This window comes from Microtus oregoni, unplaced genomic scaffold, assembly GCF_018167655.1.
Source record: "Microtus oregoni isolate MIOR12 unplaced genomic scaffold, Mior012 000033F_ref0000390, whole genome shotgun sequence".
Classification (NCBI taxonomy): Eukaryota; Metazoa; Chordata; class Mammalia; order Rodentia; family Cricetidae; genus Microtus; species Microtus oregoni.
In genome coordinates, this window is record NW_024543092.1 from 5,482,355 (window position 1) to 5,501,359 (window position 19,005).

General features: G+C 43.4%; 1 protein-coding gene across 1 annotated transcript in view; it reads right to left on the reverse strand.

Annotated features, from left to right (window-relative positions):
- Positions 1 to 3,541: 3,541 nt before the first annotated feature.
- Positions 3,542 to 19,005, reverse strand: part of Epm2a (EPM2A glucan phosphatase, laforin) — a 115,558-nt gene continuing 100,094 nt past the window's right edge. The window contains exon 4 of the mRNA XM_041680384.1: positions 3,542 to 6,636. Within this exon, the coding sequence (XP_041536318.1) occupies positions 6,359 to 6,636 (278 nt within the window). The 3' untranslated portion in view covers positions 3,542 to 6,358. The remainder of the gene's footprint in view (positions 6,637 to 19,005) is intronic.

Genomic DNA, 19,005 nt, shown 5'->3' on the forward strand with positions numbered 1-19,005 from the left:
CTCCATCTTTTTTCTCCCTATATTCGGTTAGGCTTTCCCACCTAGTTATATTCTTCCCTGTTATAGGGCAAAGCAGCTTCTTTATCAACCAAAAGTAATAAGGCATATTCACAGCATACAGAAGGGCATCCCACATCCTCCTCTTCCTCTGTTGTACTATGTGCCAGGCTCTGTAGCCTAAAGTACTTCACCAAAAGGTATCAATTTCTGACTCTATGAAGTCTGCATCATAGTAAGAGGATGCAAACAACAAAGGAGTAGGCAAATCTTGTATTATGCCATCCCACCATAAGTTCTTTAAAGAAAAATAATGCAGTGGCTGTGGATCAGGAGAGATGAGTCGAGTCAAGGAGCTTTAAATAAGTGATCCCAGTAGGCAGCATTGAGGGAAGTGCACACATTGCTGGAGAAAGCCTTCCTGTTTCTACTAATCTGTTTTCTGCTATTGTAACACAACTCCAGAGACTGGGTGCTTCACAATTAAAACAGACTTGCTTAGCTCACAGTTTCAGAAGCTGAATACACCAGATCAGAGGAGTCAACAAATTCACCCTCTGGAGAAGACACACATGACTCTGTTGCACATGGTATAAGAGAGAAAAGGAGGATGACTGTGTGCTAATGATGCCAGCACGTCGATGGCCTTGCTATACAACACTCACATGAAAACAAACAAGGGTCCCATGAGAACTGCCCTAATCCTTTCTTGAAAGCAATGTCATAACTGATCTAATTACTATCTAATAGTGTCCACCATCTAAAGGTTCCGATGCTCTTCCACATAGTCATCCATAGGATCATGTTCCCGCATGTGAATCTCTGATAGACAAACCACAGCCTAGCAACAACACAGTCAGGATATCAGCAAGTCTGAGGGTCCTGAGGTTGAAACCTGCCTAGAATATTCAAAGAATACCAAGAAATAAGCATGGTTGGAGCAGAGAAAACAACTTGGAAGAAAGTAGAAGGTCAGAAGAAGAACGAAGAAAGAAGAGGTCAGAAGGATGTCAGGGATATAGATTGTGTGGCCCTGTGGAAGCTTTAACTTTTGCCCTCAGTGATTGGAACTTGAGCACAGGTCTGACATCTCACAGGCCACAATGTAGATTTCATCGGTGTGTGACTTAGACAGAGGGAACAGAATCAAGAACTGCATATAGATACCTATTCTTGAAACCCAGCAATGTGACCAGACTGTCTCTGAGAAGCTGTTTTATAAAAGAGTCAGGGTATCAATACTAGGGATATAACATGCCATCCTGACAAATCAAATATGATGTCTGAAAAGGAAAGGGAAATATGTGTCAAACACAACTTGAGTACAAACCTACTACTAATGTGTCTCCTAGAAGATCAAGTCCAGAAATCTTAGTCCCTTGATGTATCAGTATTGGGAAGTGGGGTCAGAGTCCTGATGGATACTTAATGTCTCTCTTGTAGAAATGGTTTAGCCAACATGACTATTATTCAAGACTCACATGTGACCATTTGTCATGTTTCATGAGTTTAAGTGGCATAAACCCCATTAAGAAGCCAAGCAGATCTTATCACCATGGTTTTGAAACTTCGAGGCTCCAAAATCATGAGATAAAGACCTTCTACTTTATTTGTTAGTCAAAGTAGCCTCAAGTATTATTACTGTGAGGAAAGGTAGACACACATATTCATAAAACAGATTGAGAAGGCTTTTGGTATAATGGTTTAGGAAACAAAGGAACATATTCATCTATGTCCTTATTTTTCTACAGAAGTAGCTTCATCAATGTCTCCCTTTACATGTAGGCTTGCCTTTTCAGGTTTCTCTCCTTTTCTAGTGGGTAATAAAAGATGTGTACTGTTTCCACTGCTGGATCAAAACATTACTTATAGCTGATTCTTCTAAATGGGGTCTGTGCCTGGAGAAGTACTACATGCTTAGTTTGTCTCTCGAGAACAGTACGTTTCTTGCCATTCATTCCCATTGTTGTGCCATCTTCCTGACTCCTCCTAAAAGCACCTTCCTCTCCCTTTTAGAAATTGTGGTGGTTTGAATGAGAATGTTCCCACAGAAGCAACTATTTGAATACTAGGTTCCCAGTTAGTAGAACTTCTTGAGAAGGATTAGCAGGTTGGAGGAAGTGTGTAACTGGAGTGGGTTTTGAAGTTTCAAAAGCCCATGCCATTCACAGTTCTCTCTCTCTCTCTCTCTCTCTCTCTCTCTCTCTCTCTCTCTCTCTTGCTCTCGCTCTCTCTCTCGCTCTCCCCGCCCCCTGCCTCCAACTTTCAGATGTGAGCTCTCAGCCACTACTCCAGCACCAGGCCACCTGCCATGCTTCCCACTATGATGGTCATGGACCCTAATCTTCTAAATCCATTGCCTTTGCCATGCTCTCTTCACAGCAAGAGAAACTAAGACAGAAATATGACCTAGCTTTGCTTTTACTCACTTTGTCTTGCCTTCTGTTTACCCTAATTTTCATTGATCCTTTTATCCAGTCTTCCCCCTCCATACTGCTTTTTCTCATTTGGACTAAGCCTTCTCTACCCCTCCACACCATGGCAATCACCTTACCTGTGTTCCTGACTTACCCGTCTCCTCTGGCCCTCAGTTACAACACTTTTCATTATAATATGGTGTTTCAGCTCTGCTTTCTCCTCTATAAAATAAAGGAACTGCATTTGATTGTCTATAAATGGGAATTTTGATTTTAACTTTCCCCCTTGCCTCTGTTGTACAGTGTGTAGTGAGAGCAGTGGGCTGTGTTACCGCCAGGCTCGTGCATGGCTAGCTTTACACCCGAAATAAGAACACACAAACTGTATTCTTTTAAACACTGCCTGGCCCATTATATCTAGCCTCTTCTTGGCTAATTCTCACATCTTGCTTTAACCCATATTTAGTAATCTGTGTAACACCACGAGGTGGTGGCTTACCAAGAAAGATCTTAACCTGCGTCCATCTCGGAGAGGAGAGCTATGGTGTCTGCCTCACTGCCCTTCTTCCCAGCATTCTGTTCTATCTACTCCACCCACCTATGTTCTGATTTATCAGGCCAAGCAGTTTCTTTATTAATTAACCAATGAAAGCAGCAGATAGACAGATAACCCTCTTCCATCAACAGTGTACAGAAAGTTCTAATTCCCATTTAGTTCACTTGTGAGTCTCTTCTTTCATTATTTCCATTTCATTCCAAACTCTTAACTACAGTTTTTCTTCACATTTTTTAAGAAAAGCCAAGTAGACAAAGAGAATACATACATATATGTGTGTGTGTATGTATGTATGTATGTATATGTGTGTTTATATATATGCATGATGTGTGTGTGTTCATTTTGTTTCTTTTTACCAATTTTGGCTCACAAAAATAAAAAGACATGTTTAGAGTCTAAACAATAGTAACAGTATTTTGGTATGTTGGTGTTCCTTAGCCAAGCATGAGATTTTCTAAGGATATTCTGTGAGAATTCTTTGAGTGAGGTTTCATTGGTGTGGAGGTATAGTTCAGTGTTAAGGGTACTTTAGCATTTGTGAGGCCCTGGGTTCCATCCCAGCACTCCACATATACCCATACCCAAGGAAGAGTTTAATGATAGTCACCAGAGACACTCTTCTGTGGTCTCCCCCAAACATTCTTGAGTCTTACCTTCACCTCTTTGTGATGCTTCCATCTCAGGCTTCTGCCAGGCACCCTTTCTCATAGGCTAATGAGAAAGGACAACAAAGAAAAAGCTATTGTGCTGAGCTGAATGCCCTTTTTACAAATAAAAAAGTGTGTTCTTTCAGATTTCAGAATAAGTTGACAGCATTAAACAATTCTGTGGCACAAAGGTCTTTTTTATGCTTTTATTTAGCAAAACTCCCAGGTGATTTTTGAGCTACAGTAGACAACCCACTCACTGAGGGCAAATGGGGTCATTCTAAAATGTTCGTCAGTAGTTCTCAACAATTTTATCAGAGTCATAGAGAAAAAGCCACCTGAAAAAGGACATTGACAGTGGAACTTGTATAGCTGGGTTTCTCAAGACATGAAGTCATACACACACACACACACACACACACACACACACACACACTATTATATTAGTTTAAATATTCCATTAAAAATGAAATTGTACATAATACACATGACATAAGAAATTGGTTCTTAGTCAAAAGAGCTACATCTAACTATATTTTGTAGAAGAGACTGAACATCACTCGATGCTGGTTTATAGACTCAACTTTGTAATTATAGGAGAAAAGTTTCTTGTAGAGTGCTCTGTCCAAAGCAAATGCCACCTCCCCTGGGGGTCTTGCTGTCATGTTGAAACATCTCTCTCTCCAATGCTACCTCCTCTGGGTGCCATCATGCAGAGACATCGCTCCCTGTTCTGAGCACGACTGGAAACCGGGTTGTGGCCTTCTTGTCCCCTCTGACTCCCAAATCACCACCTCGCTACCTATGAGCACATGCTTATAAAATGCCTCGCAAATCATCATCTCTGCTATCTATGAACACATGCTTATGAAATGAAAGAAACACATCTTGACAGTGTGTGATTTGAGAGATGAACCTAGCTTTGCATCTCATCTTGTGGCCTCCATCAATGACAAAGGCAATGGACACATTCCTTCACCCCTCTGGGCCTCACTTCCCCAATCTGAACAGAGAAAATGACCCTTCCCAGAGTGAACTGTGATGGCATTAGAGATAGGAAAGCAACCGGCACACAGTGGCACTCAACTAGAGGTAGGGCCCCTTCTATGTCCTAAAATGTCAGTGGTCCTTGGGGACTGTCTTCCAGAGGATGAAAGACAGATCTGTTTCTAGATTGTATATACTGAAAGACAAAGTTTTGCTGATATTTACACTTCTGATAAAACGTAATGGAATAAACCACAGGTTTGGGAGGAATAGCAATGAGTGTTATACTGAATTGAGTATTGAACCAATGTCAGCCCCTAGCTGTACAACACTAATCTGTGGACATGGTCTCCTCAGGCTCCTTCCACTCACCAACTATGGTTCATATAAATTGGCCTTGCGATCACACACCATAGATTAACGGAGGCTAAGGAGGATAAAATGGTTTTTCTAAATTCTCTGGCAGGTGATCAGAACACTGCCCCTTTTCTCAGGGTAGAAACAACCACGGGGGTAGCAACTTTACCCTGAGAGAGATGAAACTACATCCATGACAGTCTGCTGAAAAATTAATCACAGTGAAAAGAACACTGAATCAAGTAAGTTGAATTACAAACTTCATCTTGTTCCTATTTACCATGAGACTGGAGCAAGCCAGTTATGCTCAATAAACCTACACTGAAAAATGGTGGTGCTGTGTATGGGAGACTATACACAGTTCTTGGGAGACTGGGGCAGAATGTTTAGCATGAGTTAAAGACTAACCTTTGTGTGTTGTGATACACTGAGTACTACAAACTCTGCCTTGAGGGGGAAAATAGCAATTAAAAGACAAGAGAAAGGGGGGCTGGAGCGATGGCTCAGAGATTACGAGCCATTGCTGTTGCAGGAATCTGGGTTCAGTTCCCATCACCCACATGGTGCTTCACAACCATTTGAGACTCCAGTTCCAGGGGAACCAAAGCCTGGTACATCTGCATACTTCTATACTAAAAAATATATCTATAAAATAAAAAATATATACTTAAAGAAAAAACAGTGGGCTAACTACTCCTGTGGAAAAGACAGAAAATAAGGAGGATGGTGTCTCGGAGATGCTAACAGCTCTGAAATGGGATGAAGAAAATTACAGAAAATCACTGTTTGATGCCCATGGAGAGCTCTTTCTGTGTCATGGTAAGGTTTATCTATTTACCCCTTCCACCAGCAAATGACTGCAATCTCAGTTGAGTAAAAAAAAAACTGCATGTGTTTGTGCATATGTGCACATGTCGTGTGTGTGTGTGTGTGGTGTGTGTGTGTGTGTGTGTGTGTGTGTGTGGTGTGTGTGGTGTGTGTGTGTGTGGTGTGTGTGTGTGTGGTGTGTGTGTGTGTGTGTGTGTGTGGTGTGTGTGTGTGTGTGGTGTGTGTGTGAGGTGTGTGTGCCTCACTCACCGTTGTGATAAAATCCACATAACCCCTCTCTTGTCTTATGCATGCCAAAACATCACAGATCCATAACAACCTATGCAGGGCCTGTAACCAAAGACCCTGGCCTGTTGCGGCAGCAACTGTGGGCATACATTGTACTGCCCAGATGACACCTTTGAAATATTTGATAAAGAAACTGCATGCCACATGAGAAAGATTCAAAAAGCCCTACCACACGGCAACAGAAGCTATCTCCAGGTGACCTGAGGTTACAGTCCCCTGAGTTCTGATACGGTCTTTGTCTATAGGTCTTCCGCTAGCCACACAACTGGCAGGTTGGTCACCTAGACGCTGCATATGGAAGAGTGAACCTTCCCAAACTTCTGGAAAAAGTCTTCCTGTGCCCGGGCCAAGGCGTCTTCATCAATGTAGACCGCAGGCCTCTTGGCCATGATGAAGTACTGCACCTTCCGCAGACTCCAGCCAATCACGTAGTGGAGCCAGCCGCACACTGCAGCTGTGGAGCGGCCCACCCCAGCGTTGCAGTGGACGTACACAGTGTGTCCGTTCTCCAGAAGGGCATGCAGGAGGCACACAGCCTGCGGCAGCATCTGCACTCGGCCTAGAGAAAGCACAGACCATGTGTTAACAAATACTACCATATCACAGCTCAAAATTCCACCAGGGCACGACAGAACCCTGAGCTCTGGGGAGACAGGTGTGACAGTTTGCTTCTTTTATTGTTTTAGTTGATAAAAAGGTGAAACAAATTTAATACCTGGGAATACCAAAGAAGAGAGAGCATCCAAGAAGCAGCATTCAGTTCTGAACCTGAATTTTTTTTTTTTAATTTATTTATTTATTAAGGATTTCTGCCTCGTCTCCACAACCGCTTCCCATTTCCCTCCCCCTCCCCCCGATCAAGTCCCCCCCCCCTCATCTGCTCGAAGAGCAATCAGGGTTCCCTGACCTGTGGGAAGCCCAAGGACTGCCCACCTCTATCCAGGTCTCGTAAGGTGAGCATTCAAACTGCCTAGGCTCCCACAAAGCCAGTACGTGCAGTAGGATCAAAAACCCACTGCAATTGTTCTTGAATTCTCAGTATTCCTCATTGTCCGCTATGTTCAGCTAGTCCGGATTTATCCCATGCTTTTTCAGACCTAGGCCAGCTGGCCTTGGTGAGATCCCAATAGAACATCCCCATTGTCTTAGTGTGTGGGTGCACCCCTCGTGGTCCTGAGTTCCTTGCTCGTGCTCCGTCTCCTTCTGCTCCTGATTTGGACCTTGAGATTTCTGTCCGGTGCTCCCGTGTGGGTCTCTGTCTCTGTCTCCTTTCATCGCCTGATGAAGGTTAATATTCCTGAGGATGCCTATGTGTTTGTCTTTGGATTCGCCTTATTTAGCTTCCCTAGGAACATGAATTATAAGCTCAATGTCCTTTATTTATGGCTAGAAACCAAATATGAGTGAGTACATCCCATGTTCCTCTTTTTGGGTCTGGCTTACCTCACTCAGGATAGTGTTTTCTATTTCCATCCATTTGTATGCAAAATTCAAGAAGTCCTTGTTTTTTACTGCTGAGTAATACTCTAATATGTATATATTCCATACTTTCTTCATCCATTCTTCCGTTGAAGGGCATCTAGGTTGTTTCCAGGTTCTGGCTATTACAAACAATGCTGCCATGAACATAGTTGAGCATATACTTTTGTTGTATGATAGGGCCTCTCTTGGGTATATTCCCAAGAGTGGTATTGCTGGATCCAGGGGTAGGTTGATCCCGAATTTCCTGAGAAACCGAAACACTGCTTTCCAGAGTGGTTGCACAAGTTTGCATTCCCACCAGCAATGGGTGAGTGTACCCCTTTCTCCACAACCTCTCCAGCAAAGGCTATCATTGGTGTTTTTTATTTTAGCCATTCTGACAGGTGTAAGGTGGTATCTTAAAGTTGTCTTGATTTGCATTTCCCTGATCGCTAAGGAAGTTGAGCATGACCTTAAGTATCTTTTGGCCATTTGAAGTTCTTCTGTTGAGAATTCTCTGTTCAGCTCAGTGCCCCATTTTATAATTGGGTTGATTAGCCTTTTACGGTCTAGTTTCTTGAGTTCTTTATATATTTTGGAGATCAAACCTTTGTCAGTTGCAGGGTTGGTGAAGATCTTCTCCCAGTCAGTGGGTTGTCTTTTTGTCTTAGTGACAGTGTCCTTTGCTTTACAGAAGCTTCTCAGCCTCAGGAAGTCCCATTTATTCAATGATGCCCTTAGTGTCTGTGCTGCTGGGGTTATACATAGGAAGTGGTCTCCTGTGCCCATTTGCTGTAGAGTACTTCCCACTTTCTCTTCTATCAGGTTCAGTGTGTTCGGACTGATATTGAGGTCTTTAATCCATTTGGATTTGAGTTTTGTGCATGGTGATAGATATGGATCTATTTTCATTCTTCTACAGATTGACATCCAGTTTTGCCAGCACCATTTGTTGAAGATGCTCTCTTTTTTCCATTGTATACTTTTAGCTCCTTTATCGAAGATCAGGTGTTCATAGGTTTGTGGGTTAATGTCAGGGTCTTCTATTCGATTCCATTGGTCAACTTCTCTGTTTTTATGCCAATACCAAGCTGTTTTCAATACTGTAGCTCTGTAATAGAGTTTGAAGTCAGGGATGGTAATGCCTCCAGACAATCCTTTATTGTATAAGATTGTTTTGGCTATCCTGGGTTTTTTGTTTTTCCATATAAAGTTAATTATTGTCTTCTCCAGATCTGTGAAGAATTTTGATGGGATTTTGATGGGGATTGCATTGAATCTATAGATTGCTTTTGGTAGAATTGCCATTTTTACTATGTTGATCCTCCCGATCCAAGAGCAAGGGAGGTCTTTCCATTTTCTGGTGTCTTCTTCAATTTCGAGCACATCTCAAAGAAGGGAGACACACAATCTCTACTACCAAAAGCAATAAGAATAACCGGAGTAAACAACCACTGGTCATTAATATCACTTAATATTAATGGGCTCAATTCACCTATAAAAAGGCACAGGCTAAAAGATTGGATACGAAAACAAGATCCAACATTCTGCTGTTTGCAAGAAACACATCTCAACCACAAAGACAGGCACCTACTCAGAGTAAAGGGTTGGGAAAAGGTGTTTCAAGCAAATGGTCCTAAGAAAAAAGCAGGTGTGGCCATACTAATTTCTAACAAAACTGACTTCAAACTAAAATCAATCAGAAGAGACCGAGACGGTCACTTTATACTCATAACAGGAACAATTCATCAGGAGGACGTCTCAATCCTGAATATATACGCCCCCAATATAAAAGCACCTACTTATGTAAAAGAAATATTACTAGAACTCAAGGCAGACATCAAACCACACACACTAGTAGTAGGAGACTTCAACACACCTCTCTCTCCAAGGGACAGGTCAATCAGACAGAAACCTAATAGAGAATTAAGAGAATTATTGGAGGTAATGAAGCAAATGGACTTAACAGACATCTATAGAACATTCCACCCAAATAGGAAAGAATATACCTTCTTCTCTGCAGCTCATGGAACCTTCTCAAAAATTGACCACATACTTGGTAACAAAGGAAACCTCCACAGATACAAAAAAATATCAGTGTCCACCTGTGTCTTATCAGATCATCACGGATTAAAGTTAGAAGGCAACAACCACGCTGCCCCCAAAAAACCGACAAACTCATGGAAACTGAACAGTCAACTACTGAACCACACCTGGGTCAAGGAAGAAATCAAGAAAGAAATTAAAGTCTTCCTTGAATTTAATGAAAATAAAGGGACAACATACTCAAACCTATGGGACACAATGAAAGCAGTGCTAAGAGGAAAGTTCATAGCACTAAGTGCACACTTAAAGAAAACGGAGAATGCATACATTGGGGACTTAAAAACACACCTGAAAGCTCTAGAAAAAAAAGAAGCAGACGCGCCCAGGAGAAGTAGAAGACTGAACCTGAATTTGAACCGAACTATTCCAGGAATGTTACTGTTTTTTGAGCAGTTTGCCATTGATCCAAATTTCTCTACAAAGTTAAATACCACATGTGTTTGAGGGGCAGAGGGCAGAAGAAAGGATTTTAACATCTTCTTAGAAGCAGTTGCAAAGATTTGGCAGTGGTTTTAGAAGGCTTCAAGGAAAACGTGGTTAAGTCCTGTGCCCCTCAATCTCACTCCTAAGTGTCCTTCCTGGCAAACAGTAAGCTCATAATTAGCTCACACTGGTTAACGATTCAATCATACTCACTGGTTAGATAAATGCAGTTTGAGACAGAATTTAATATGTTGGTTTTCATTCAAGTAATTGAGTGGCTAACTTATAGCCAATGCATATGGGATAACCAATAATTCATGCCACCACAATACAGTGAATACTGACATGGATTTGATTTCTTTCTGTTATTGGAAAGCTATGATCATAGTTGTTACTGTTCTCTGGCTGCTATTCTGGTGATCAAATGTCTCCTCATCCTAAGAAGTATGCTGTGTCCTGCTGAGTCCCAATAGCTTTTGCATACTGGCGGGCAGAAGTGTAACCACCAACAAGCCTTTGAGTTCTGAGATAACTATTTTTCTTAGTGATGTTTAATAAGTTTTTTTATCTGTCTAGTATTTTGGTGGACAGCATCAATACAAATTACCTCAGAAAAGAATGAAAGAGGACGACCACGCAGAATTATTAGATTTTAACACTTGCAACTTGGCATTCTTTAGTTTCTCTGCATATCATAGAGAAGGACACTACAGCCCCAGGAGGACCTCCCAGGACTACAGAGAACACCTATCTAGTGTCCATATTGTGGCTCCTGTTGGATGACTTGAGAGATGAGCAGCCCCTCCCTGACCTGCAGATCCTCACTGAAGCCTGGAATCCTCCCCTGGAGCTTTTCACTCTTCCAGCGTCCTCTTTAGAAGTGCTAGTGCCCTGACATCACCAATACAGTACCTTGGAATCAGGAGCCAGGACCTTCGGAGGTGGAGTTTTCATAGAAACTCACCATGGCCCCAAGGTCCCCTCAGTCACCTACCTCACTTTAGGCCCATCAGGCTCTGAGACAGAAGCAATCTGTAGCACAGCCATGCCAATACTCCAGTCTTCCTGGCTGTCTTCAGTCAAACATCTAAGTAAGAGATGTAACACTGCAGGCACCACCCAGCAGTTTTGAAATGTGTTCACGGAAATGTGTATAAGTGGGCCCAAAGAGCAACCTCTCAGACTGATAGACTCCCTCTCCACCTCTCCCCCTCCTTCCTTCCCTCTCTCTCCCACTCTTCCCTGATAGCAGTCACTAAAAGTATCCACATTAGTGCACACAATGTCCAACAGAGGCACAAATGTTGATTTAACTCAATCCACACTTCTGGTTTCATCTGAGTAACCTGCCATACCATTACACAGGGGCCCTCCTGCAGGCACTCCATATCTAGAGCATAACAGGGGCCAGTGGGTTCTTCCTGGCAGTCTCAGTAACAGTACTGTGTGTGGATTCATTTGTCTCAAGGGATTAGATATGGCAAACATCCAGGCTATGTTGGGGGTGACTAGGCTATGAGGGTATGATCTGCTCCATCTCAGCAATGTCTGTGAGCAGTTTCTAGCATGAAAAGAATCCCCCTGATAATTCTAGGAATCATGGCTTCTTTCAGCTCCGCCACCATGAGTCTCCCCAGACAAGCTCCTTCTAATGGTTGCCATGGCAGGGATTAAACAGGAATGTCTTAAATATACTTTTGAAATCAAATGTCAAATCTACACAAAGACTAGAGTAGCTGTTTGCCGAGGGAGCTGTGAGGCTCCGAATCTCTGCTGACCAATCTACCAGTCCAGATGGACTCTGTAGACATTTGTCCCCCAAGGGCAGCTCTGCCCCAATAGCCTAGGTGATGTAATACAATTACCCTTTTCTTTCTGTCTGGAGAAAGGTCATTCAAGAAGCAAGAACACTTTACTGCCACTATGGAAATCAGTGTGGTGGTTCCTCAGAAAGCTAGGAATAGATCTAACCTAGGATCCAGCTACACCATGCTTGGACATATACTCAAAGTTCTCTACCTCTTACTAGAAAGGTAAACTTGCTCAATTGTGCTCATTGCTGCTCTATTCATAAAGAGCCCGCTACTGAAAACAGCCTAGGAGGAAGGGAAGGATTGCCCTAGGAAGGGAAAATAGAATAGCTATCTCTGTATGGATAGGGAGGAGACTAAATAGAAGGTTCAAACAGAGAGGTGGGAGAGAAAGGAAGGGGATAAAGGAAGGAATTCAGGGATGGAGAGGTAAACCTAAAGGCCATTTGAGGGGTCATTTGGAAACCTACACTAAAATAGAAGCTTCTTAAAATATGCACATATTTGAAAGATATCTAAATGGAATTATCAAATAAAGCCCCAGCTAGCTATTTATCAGCAGCAAATGGAACTGCCAGTGCCAGGAATGGGTTACATATAATTGAGTTGCTGGCCAAAGCGGCTCCACTGAAACCCAGAAACAACCCAACCTACTACCAAAGCTATTGGCTACTCTCCACAAACTGCTGGTAAGGCCCTGTTGATGAAGACAACACCTATACAACTCACTGAACACAGAGAGAAGTCAACAGGGCACCTACCTAGAGCCTTCACCCCTACTCAGTAGTGTTCACTGCACTAGATACCAGGGAAGAAAGGTAAACACCAACCCAGCTACGAACCCTTCAGTCTACAATGGTGTCCCTGCCTGCAAGATACACTGGTGGGACAGAAAGTTATGAGAATAACCAATAGCTATCTAGTTGGATTTAAGGCTTACTGCATGACATGGGACCCATGCCTAACACTACATGGGTGATCTAGAACCTGAGACTATATAGGTTACAGACCTAGGGGAATAAAATATCCTTCTGCCAAAGGATGTAGCAGTAAAATGATTCCCACTGCCATTCCCCTATCCTCATAGATCGGTGTCCTTTTCAGCCACCATCAGAGAAGCTTCCTTCTGCAGTAGAAGGGAACAAATGCAGAGATCCGTAACTGTACAATGTGCAGAGAATGGGAGATCTTGGAGCATTCATTCCAAAACAGGATGTCTCCATCAAATCCCCTCTTTCGGGACTGCTGAGAAGTCAAGAACAATGGCACTGGGTTTTGATCCTACTGCACGTACTGGCTTTGTGGGAGCCTAGGCAGTTTGGATGCTCACCTTACTAGAGCTGGAAGGAGGTGGAAGGTCCTTGGACTTCCCACAGGGCAGGGAACCCTCACTGCTCTTTGGGCTGATGAAGGAGGGGGACTTGATTGGGGGAGGGGGAGGGAAAGGGGAGGCGGTGGCGGGGAGGAGGCAGAAATCTTTAATAAATAAATAAATTAGTTAAAACATAAAAAAAAATCCCCTCTTTCAGAACTAAAGAAATTTTGTGGGAAAAGAGGTAGGAAGATTATGAGGGTCAGTAAGAGTGGGGAACACCAAAGAAACAATGTCTTTTGGACACAACAGAACTCTGACACACATGTGAACTCACAGAGACTGTGGCATAGGGCCTCCACAAGTCTAACCCAGACACGGTCCCAGGGATGACAGGAAGCATGGACACATGCCCCAACCCTAACTCAGAAGCAATCTCCGATTGATAACCGGTTCCAAGGGAAAAATTCATTTTCGCCAGTGGAGTCTTCTGGGGAAACAAAGCACACAAGGACAGACCTCATGTTCAGTAGTAAATGGGAGAGGGAGCCCTAACAAACTAACTCAGTGGCATGGCAATCTGGGATGGTGTGTGATAATGTGATAATGCTTCATCTGGACTTTTTTATTTTTAACCTTACACATCTTTTGCTTAAGTATTACAGTTTCTGGTTTTGTCTTTTTTGGGTTCTCTGTGTCTATGTGTTTCTAGCAGTTTTTTTCTCTTGGATGTTATATATCTATTTGTTTATTTTTGTCCTATTCTGGTTTGGCTTTATTTCATTTTTTTAGCTTCCTGCTTGTTTTCTAATGAGAGAAAGAAAGGTTGTAGGTTCAGGTGGGTGGGTGGGGAAGAAAGGAAGATTTAGAAAGAGGTGGGGGGGGCCCATAATGAAATATATTGTACGAAAGAAAAGTCTATTTTCAATAAATAAAAAAGTGAGTTCACAGCTAAAGAGTTAGGGATGGAGTCTTGCACATCTGAGGGTATCTTATAGCAGGTGCTGTCTGCCACCCTCAGTATTTACATGAAGGAGCCAAGGCAGAGATTTTTTTTTTTTGGTTTTTCGAGACAGGGTTTCTCTGTGGCTTTGGAGCCTGTCCTGGAACTAGCTCTGTAGACCAGGCTGGTCTCGAACTCACAGAGATCCGCCTACCTCTGCCTCCCGAGTGCTGGGATTAAAGGCGTGCGCCACCATCGCCCGGCTCCAAGGCAGAGATTTATCCCAATGAAATCCTTAAGTGGCCACTCAAATGCAGCCAGGCTGACTGCGAAGCCTCTGGCCTTGATCCCTGCACTGTTTTCCTTCCTAATCCACCTGGTTGCTGGCACTTTCCACCTCTCATCTCAGTCTGGGTTCTCAAAGTCCCTTCATGTTTCTGTGACCCTGTCTGATTCCACTGTCTTCCTGCCTCTCTGATGTCTGCATCGATAGGTCCCAATACAGAGCACACGAATCACCAAGAAATGAAAAGAGGGTTCTCCCTGTACAACAGAGACAGCATCAACCAGAGCACACAAAGTTACATTTCATCTATGTGTGTGTGTTTGTGTGTGTGTGTGCACGCGCACGCACGCACACAGGTGCATGTTTCACATGGAACTTGATTTGATAAAACTTTCCAGACTTAAAACAGTAAGGCAAAAAAATAACCAGATTTCTTTTCTGAAGGTTAATTGTCATCTTGTGTGCATGAGTATTTGCTTCCAGGTCTATTCATATACTCTATATATGCCTGTACCAGTGGAAGCCAGAAGAGGGTACCAGATCCCCTGAAACTGGAGTTACAGACTGTTGTGGGCTACTATGTGGGTACTGGGGTCCAAGCTTGATTCCTCTGCAGGAGCAACAAGTGCTTTTATCCACTAAGCAGTCTCCCCAGGTTCCAGATTTTTTTTTTGGTATGGAAAATATTCCAGATTTTAAATGTTGCTAACTAAACTGCAAAAATTACAAACCTTATGTAGGTCAACCAAAACACTCCACCATCTGTGTTTCTCCCCTTCGAATTTAAAACAAGCATTGGGTGTAAGTAGATGCTTGCTCAACAATCATTAAATACCTCCACTAAAAACTGAACAAGGAACAATGAAGCAATACTGCTTATTTATTCTGAGACATTGTTAGACTCTTCTATCTTCTCTGTTCTGTGTTCTAAACCTGCTACAGGCTAATCTAAGTACAGGATGACTAAATACTTACAGAAAGGGAAGTAGGTGTTGAACAAGCCAGGGTTATAAAAAGCAAAGAGGTTTTTAGTACCTGGCACTTTAGGACCCAAAATAAAGGCACTCAAGAGTCCCTAAAGGGATGCTTTGCTTTGTCTAAAAAAGACCAAGAAAGAAATCCACAGTATATATGCACCTCTTTCCTTTCTCACCCTTGGGAAAATATATAACTGTACACATTGTTGTTTTACTTGGATGGTCTTGTTTTCCTCCTTTGAGGTATAGTATAAATGAGGGTCTATCTTACCTGTAACATCCTTTGGTAGAAAGTTAAAGAACTCCCACTCCTAACTAAGAACTATGGACCCCTGATGGCTTCTAGGCAAAGAGGGTCAGTTTTCTTCACGAGTGTGTCTCCTATAGGTTGATCATGCTGCGGAGGATGCCCCCACACCATATGGTCAGCACCAAGCAGGCTCCACAAGTTATTTACAAAACAAACAAAAAGAAAACATAGTATGGGAATGGTATAAAAAGGCAAAGGTATTGGGAGTGAATCTGGGAGGAATTACAGGGAAAAATCAGGGTAAGTCTAATCAAAATATAATTTATTAAATTCTCAGAGAATTAATAAAGTTTAAAAAAAAACTTGTGACTAATCCTACAGTCTACTATAATCTAGTTAGCAGAGACTCCCACCCCCAGCTGCCCAGTGCTGGAATTAACCTGCCTACCTCCCAAGCTACTCAGTGTCTACAAATCTCCAGGTTCCCCAGTTTCTGGTTCCATGGTCAGTGTCTTTGTGTAAAGACAGAGGTGAACTCAGTCTGCTGAATGAGAGAGTGCCTGAGGCTCTGGGAACAAAGCAACAGCCAGATTCTTAAAGCTCACTGGGGAGGGAGGAGGCTGGTACTGGAACAGAGGTGAACCCCGAGTTTGGCTTCCCCTGAGAAGGGAGTTTAGTGAGCAAACACGGTTTATTTCATCCAGGGAACTACTGGAATTTGGAGATTTTTCATTTCCTAGGTGAAAGAGACAAACCACATTTTACAAAAGAAAATGAAAAGAAGAAGATGTCTAAACCATATATGACAAAATGTACAATGAGGACAATCAATAGGACAATTAATTGTAGCAGGTCTGTGACAATTGAGTCTAACAGACCATCCTTTGCAGACTTGACCTGACAGCCTTTCACAGCAGCTGGGAAAGCTTCCAGAAGGATCCCACTGCCCTCCCCCCCCCCCCCCCAGTTCTAAAACTATCCAGGTGGGTTAATCTACATATGCATTGGTCTATACTGTAAACAGTCGCCCTTCCACTCAGGAAGAGTTAACTCTTTAATCACTTCTCCAGGTCCACCTGAGCCAAAGGAATCCTTTCTCCAGTGTCAGTTTGTCCTGCTGCAGGTGGGGGTGTGGGAGGGTGCTTCTTTGCTCTCATCCTCCAGCTGTGCTAGCTCTACATGGGAGCTGGCTTTAGATGCACTAGCCTGGTGACCCAGTGACACCCCCAAATGTGTGAATACGACTACAATGGGTCCTAGTGAATAGACAGACTCCAAACTTCTAAACAGACTGCCTATTTGTCAGCAGATATTTATTTAGCAGAACACGGGATGCAGTGGGGCGAGCAGCAGGTAGAATTAATAGCTCAACTGCTCCCTGCCTGTTTCCCTCTTATTAACACCGGTGGGCAACAACGCTGTGAAATTAGAAGCACAGAAGCCAAATCAAAGTCTCTGTGTGGCCACAAGCGTCCTAACAAGTCTGAGACTGTTTTAAAACCGGCGAGACCATCTGCGCGGCACAAAACCATCCCCCTTTCAGTTGATGCGAATTCTGTTTGGTTTGGGGTATAGCCTCAAGAAAAGGCAGGTGACCAAGGGAAATAGCCAGAGTGTCAATCTCTCTCCCCGTCAAGGAACATAAAATATACCTCTCCTTATATAGTTCAAATCTACAGAGGGGGTCCTGTCTGGCCAGGAAGATGACCTGAGGTCTTTGAAGTGCCAAAGGCGGCCAGTGACACTGATTTCCTGTGGTCCTCGAGGTGTTCTGACTCACAGGCCACTCACTGGTGGTTGGGGAGATAAGCTATGCCCCCTCAGTTCACAGCTAATCATGAACGCAAAGAACGGAAATTACGTCGGTTTGCAGACTGCCTGAGGTATATGAAGAAACACGTAGTTGCTGTCGCACAGCCTGGCTTGGGCACTGCTGTGAATCAGACTGCCACCCTCAAAGTCTGTGCCGTGACTCCTTGCAGTCTGAAGACCTGGTCCCACCACTCAACCTTTTCGTACCTGTCTCTTCCTTTGCAGAACGGAGGTGACTACAATGTCTACCTAGAACTTTCTGAGGACTTGGTGAGTTCAGACATGTCAATCAGGAGTGGGTTGGATGCGCAGCATACCTTGTACAGGGAACGCTGAGGGGAGAAATGTTTTCTGGCTTCTTGGCTAGGCCTCACTGCCATTCTTCGCCCAGAAGAGCGAATCACCCAACTCCACAAACCCATGTACTCTCTACAGCTCTCTGCTGCCCCCTGCTGACATACTGTTAATACTGTAGTTGGGATGTGGTCCTCTTACCTGAAAACAGTTACCCTACTTCTCAGCAATCATCTATCATCCCAATATAGGGCTCTTTCTGGAACTCTAAGCCTCCTGTGCCTTAGTCTACCTTACTGCACACACATCGTGCTCCCTTTGCCCGCATCTCTCTGCCCAAGACAGTACCATTTCAAATGCCATGGAATTCATGCAGCCTGCCTATGTGCCCTTCTTAGAAGGAATCCGTCAGCCCAAAGCACATCACATCATTCATTGTCCACTCCCTCCTGAACTGTAATTGGTCTTAATTTGCCTTACTGCATCTTACTTAGGCCACGACTATGACTTATTTGTCTCTGCTTCCCCAGCAGCACCAACCATGGTAACCCATTCAAAAAGACTACTCTAGAATTCTCCCAGTCAGTGCAGACTCTACCGTCCTCCCCACAGGCCCCATCTCACTGCACCCTCCTCCCTGGATTCTCAGACCAGTTCCAAGCTGTCCAGGCTGCAATGGAAGCAGACTTGTGGTGAAAACACTAAGAGAGAAAGAACCTCGGCATTTCCCAGCTTCTCATCCTTTCCTGCCACAGCTGCATCCTACAGTGTGACATTCTTACTGTAGCCCAGGTCTGGGGGGTCTTCCACATCCTCATTCCTCCAGCCACAATGGTCCTTCCGTCCCTATAACACGCCACCTCCTCTACTTGCATAAGGGTTCTTCTAAATGGTTCCTTCTTCCGTCCTCTCCCAGCTTGCCCTTGCTCCAGCCACTGCTCAGGCGTTAGCTCAAACACCACTTCCTCAAAAGCATTTCTAGATTATCTACCCAAGGTCTGCAGAATAGCTGTGATTTTTTCAAAACTAACCCATTATGCTTCCAAATTCCTATTTTTGTTCATTCTATTAACACTTGCCATCCTTTGGGAACTACACACTCCATGTTCCCAGGCACAACATAATACCACACACACAGTAGATCACAATAAATATATAGTAAGTACATAAATTATATGTATATATTATGAAATATATATTTAGTGTACATAGTATAAAAATTAAAGAAGCTGTGTTAAACGGAATCTTGTCAA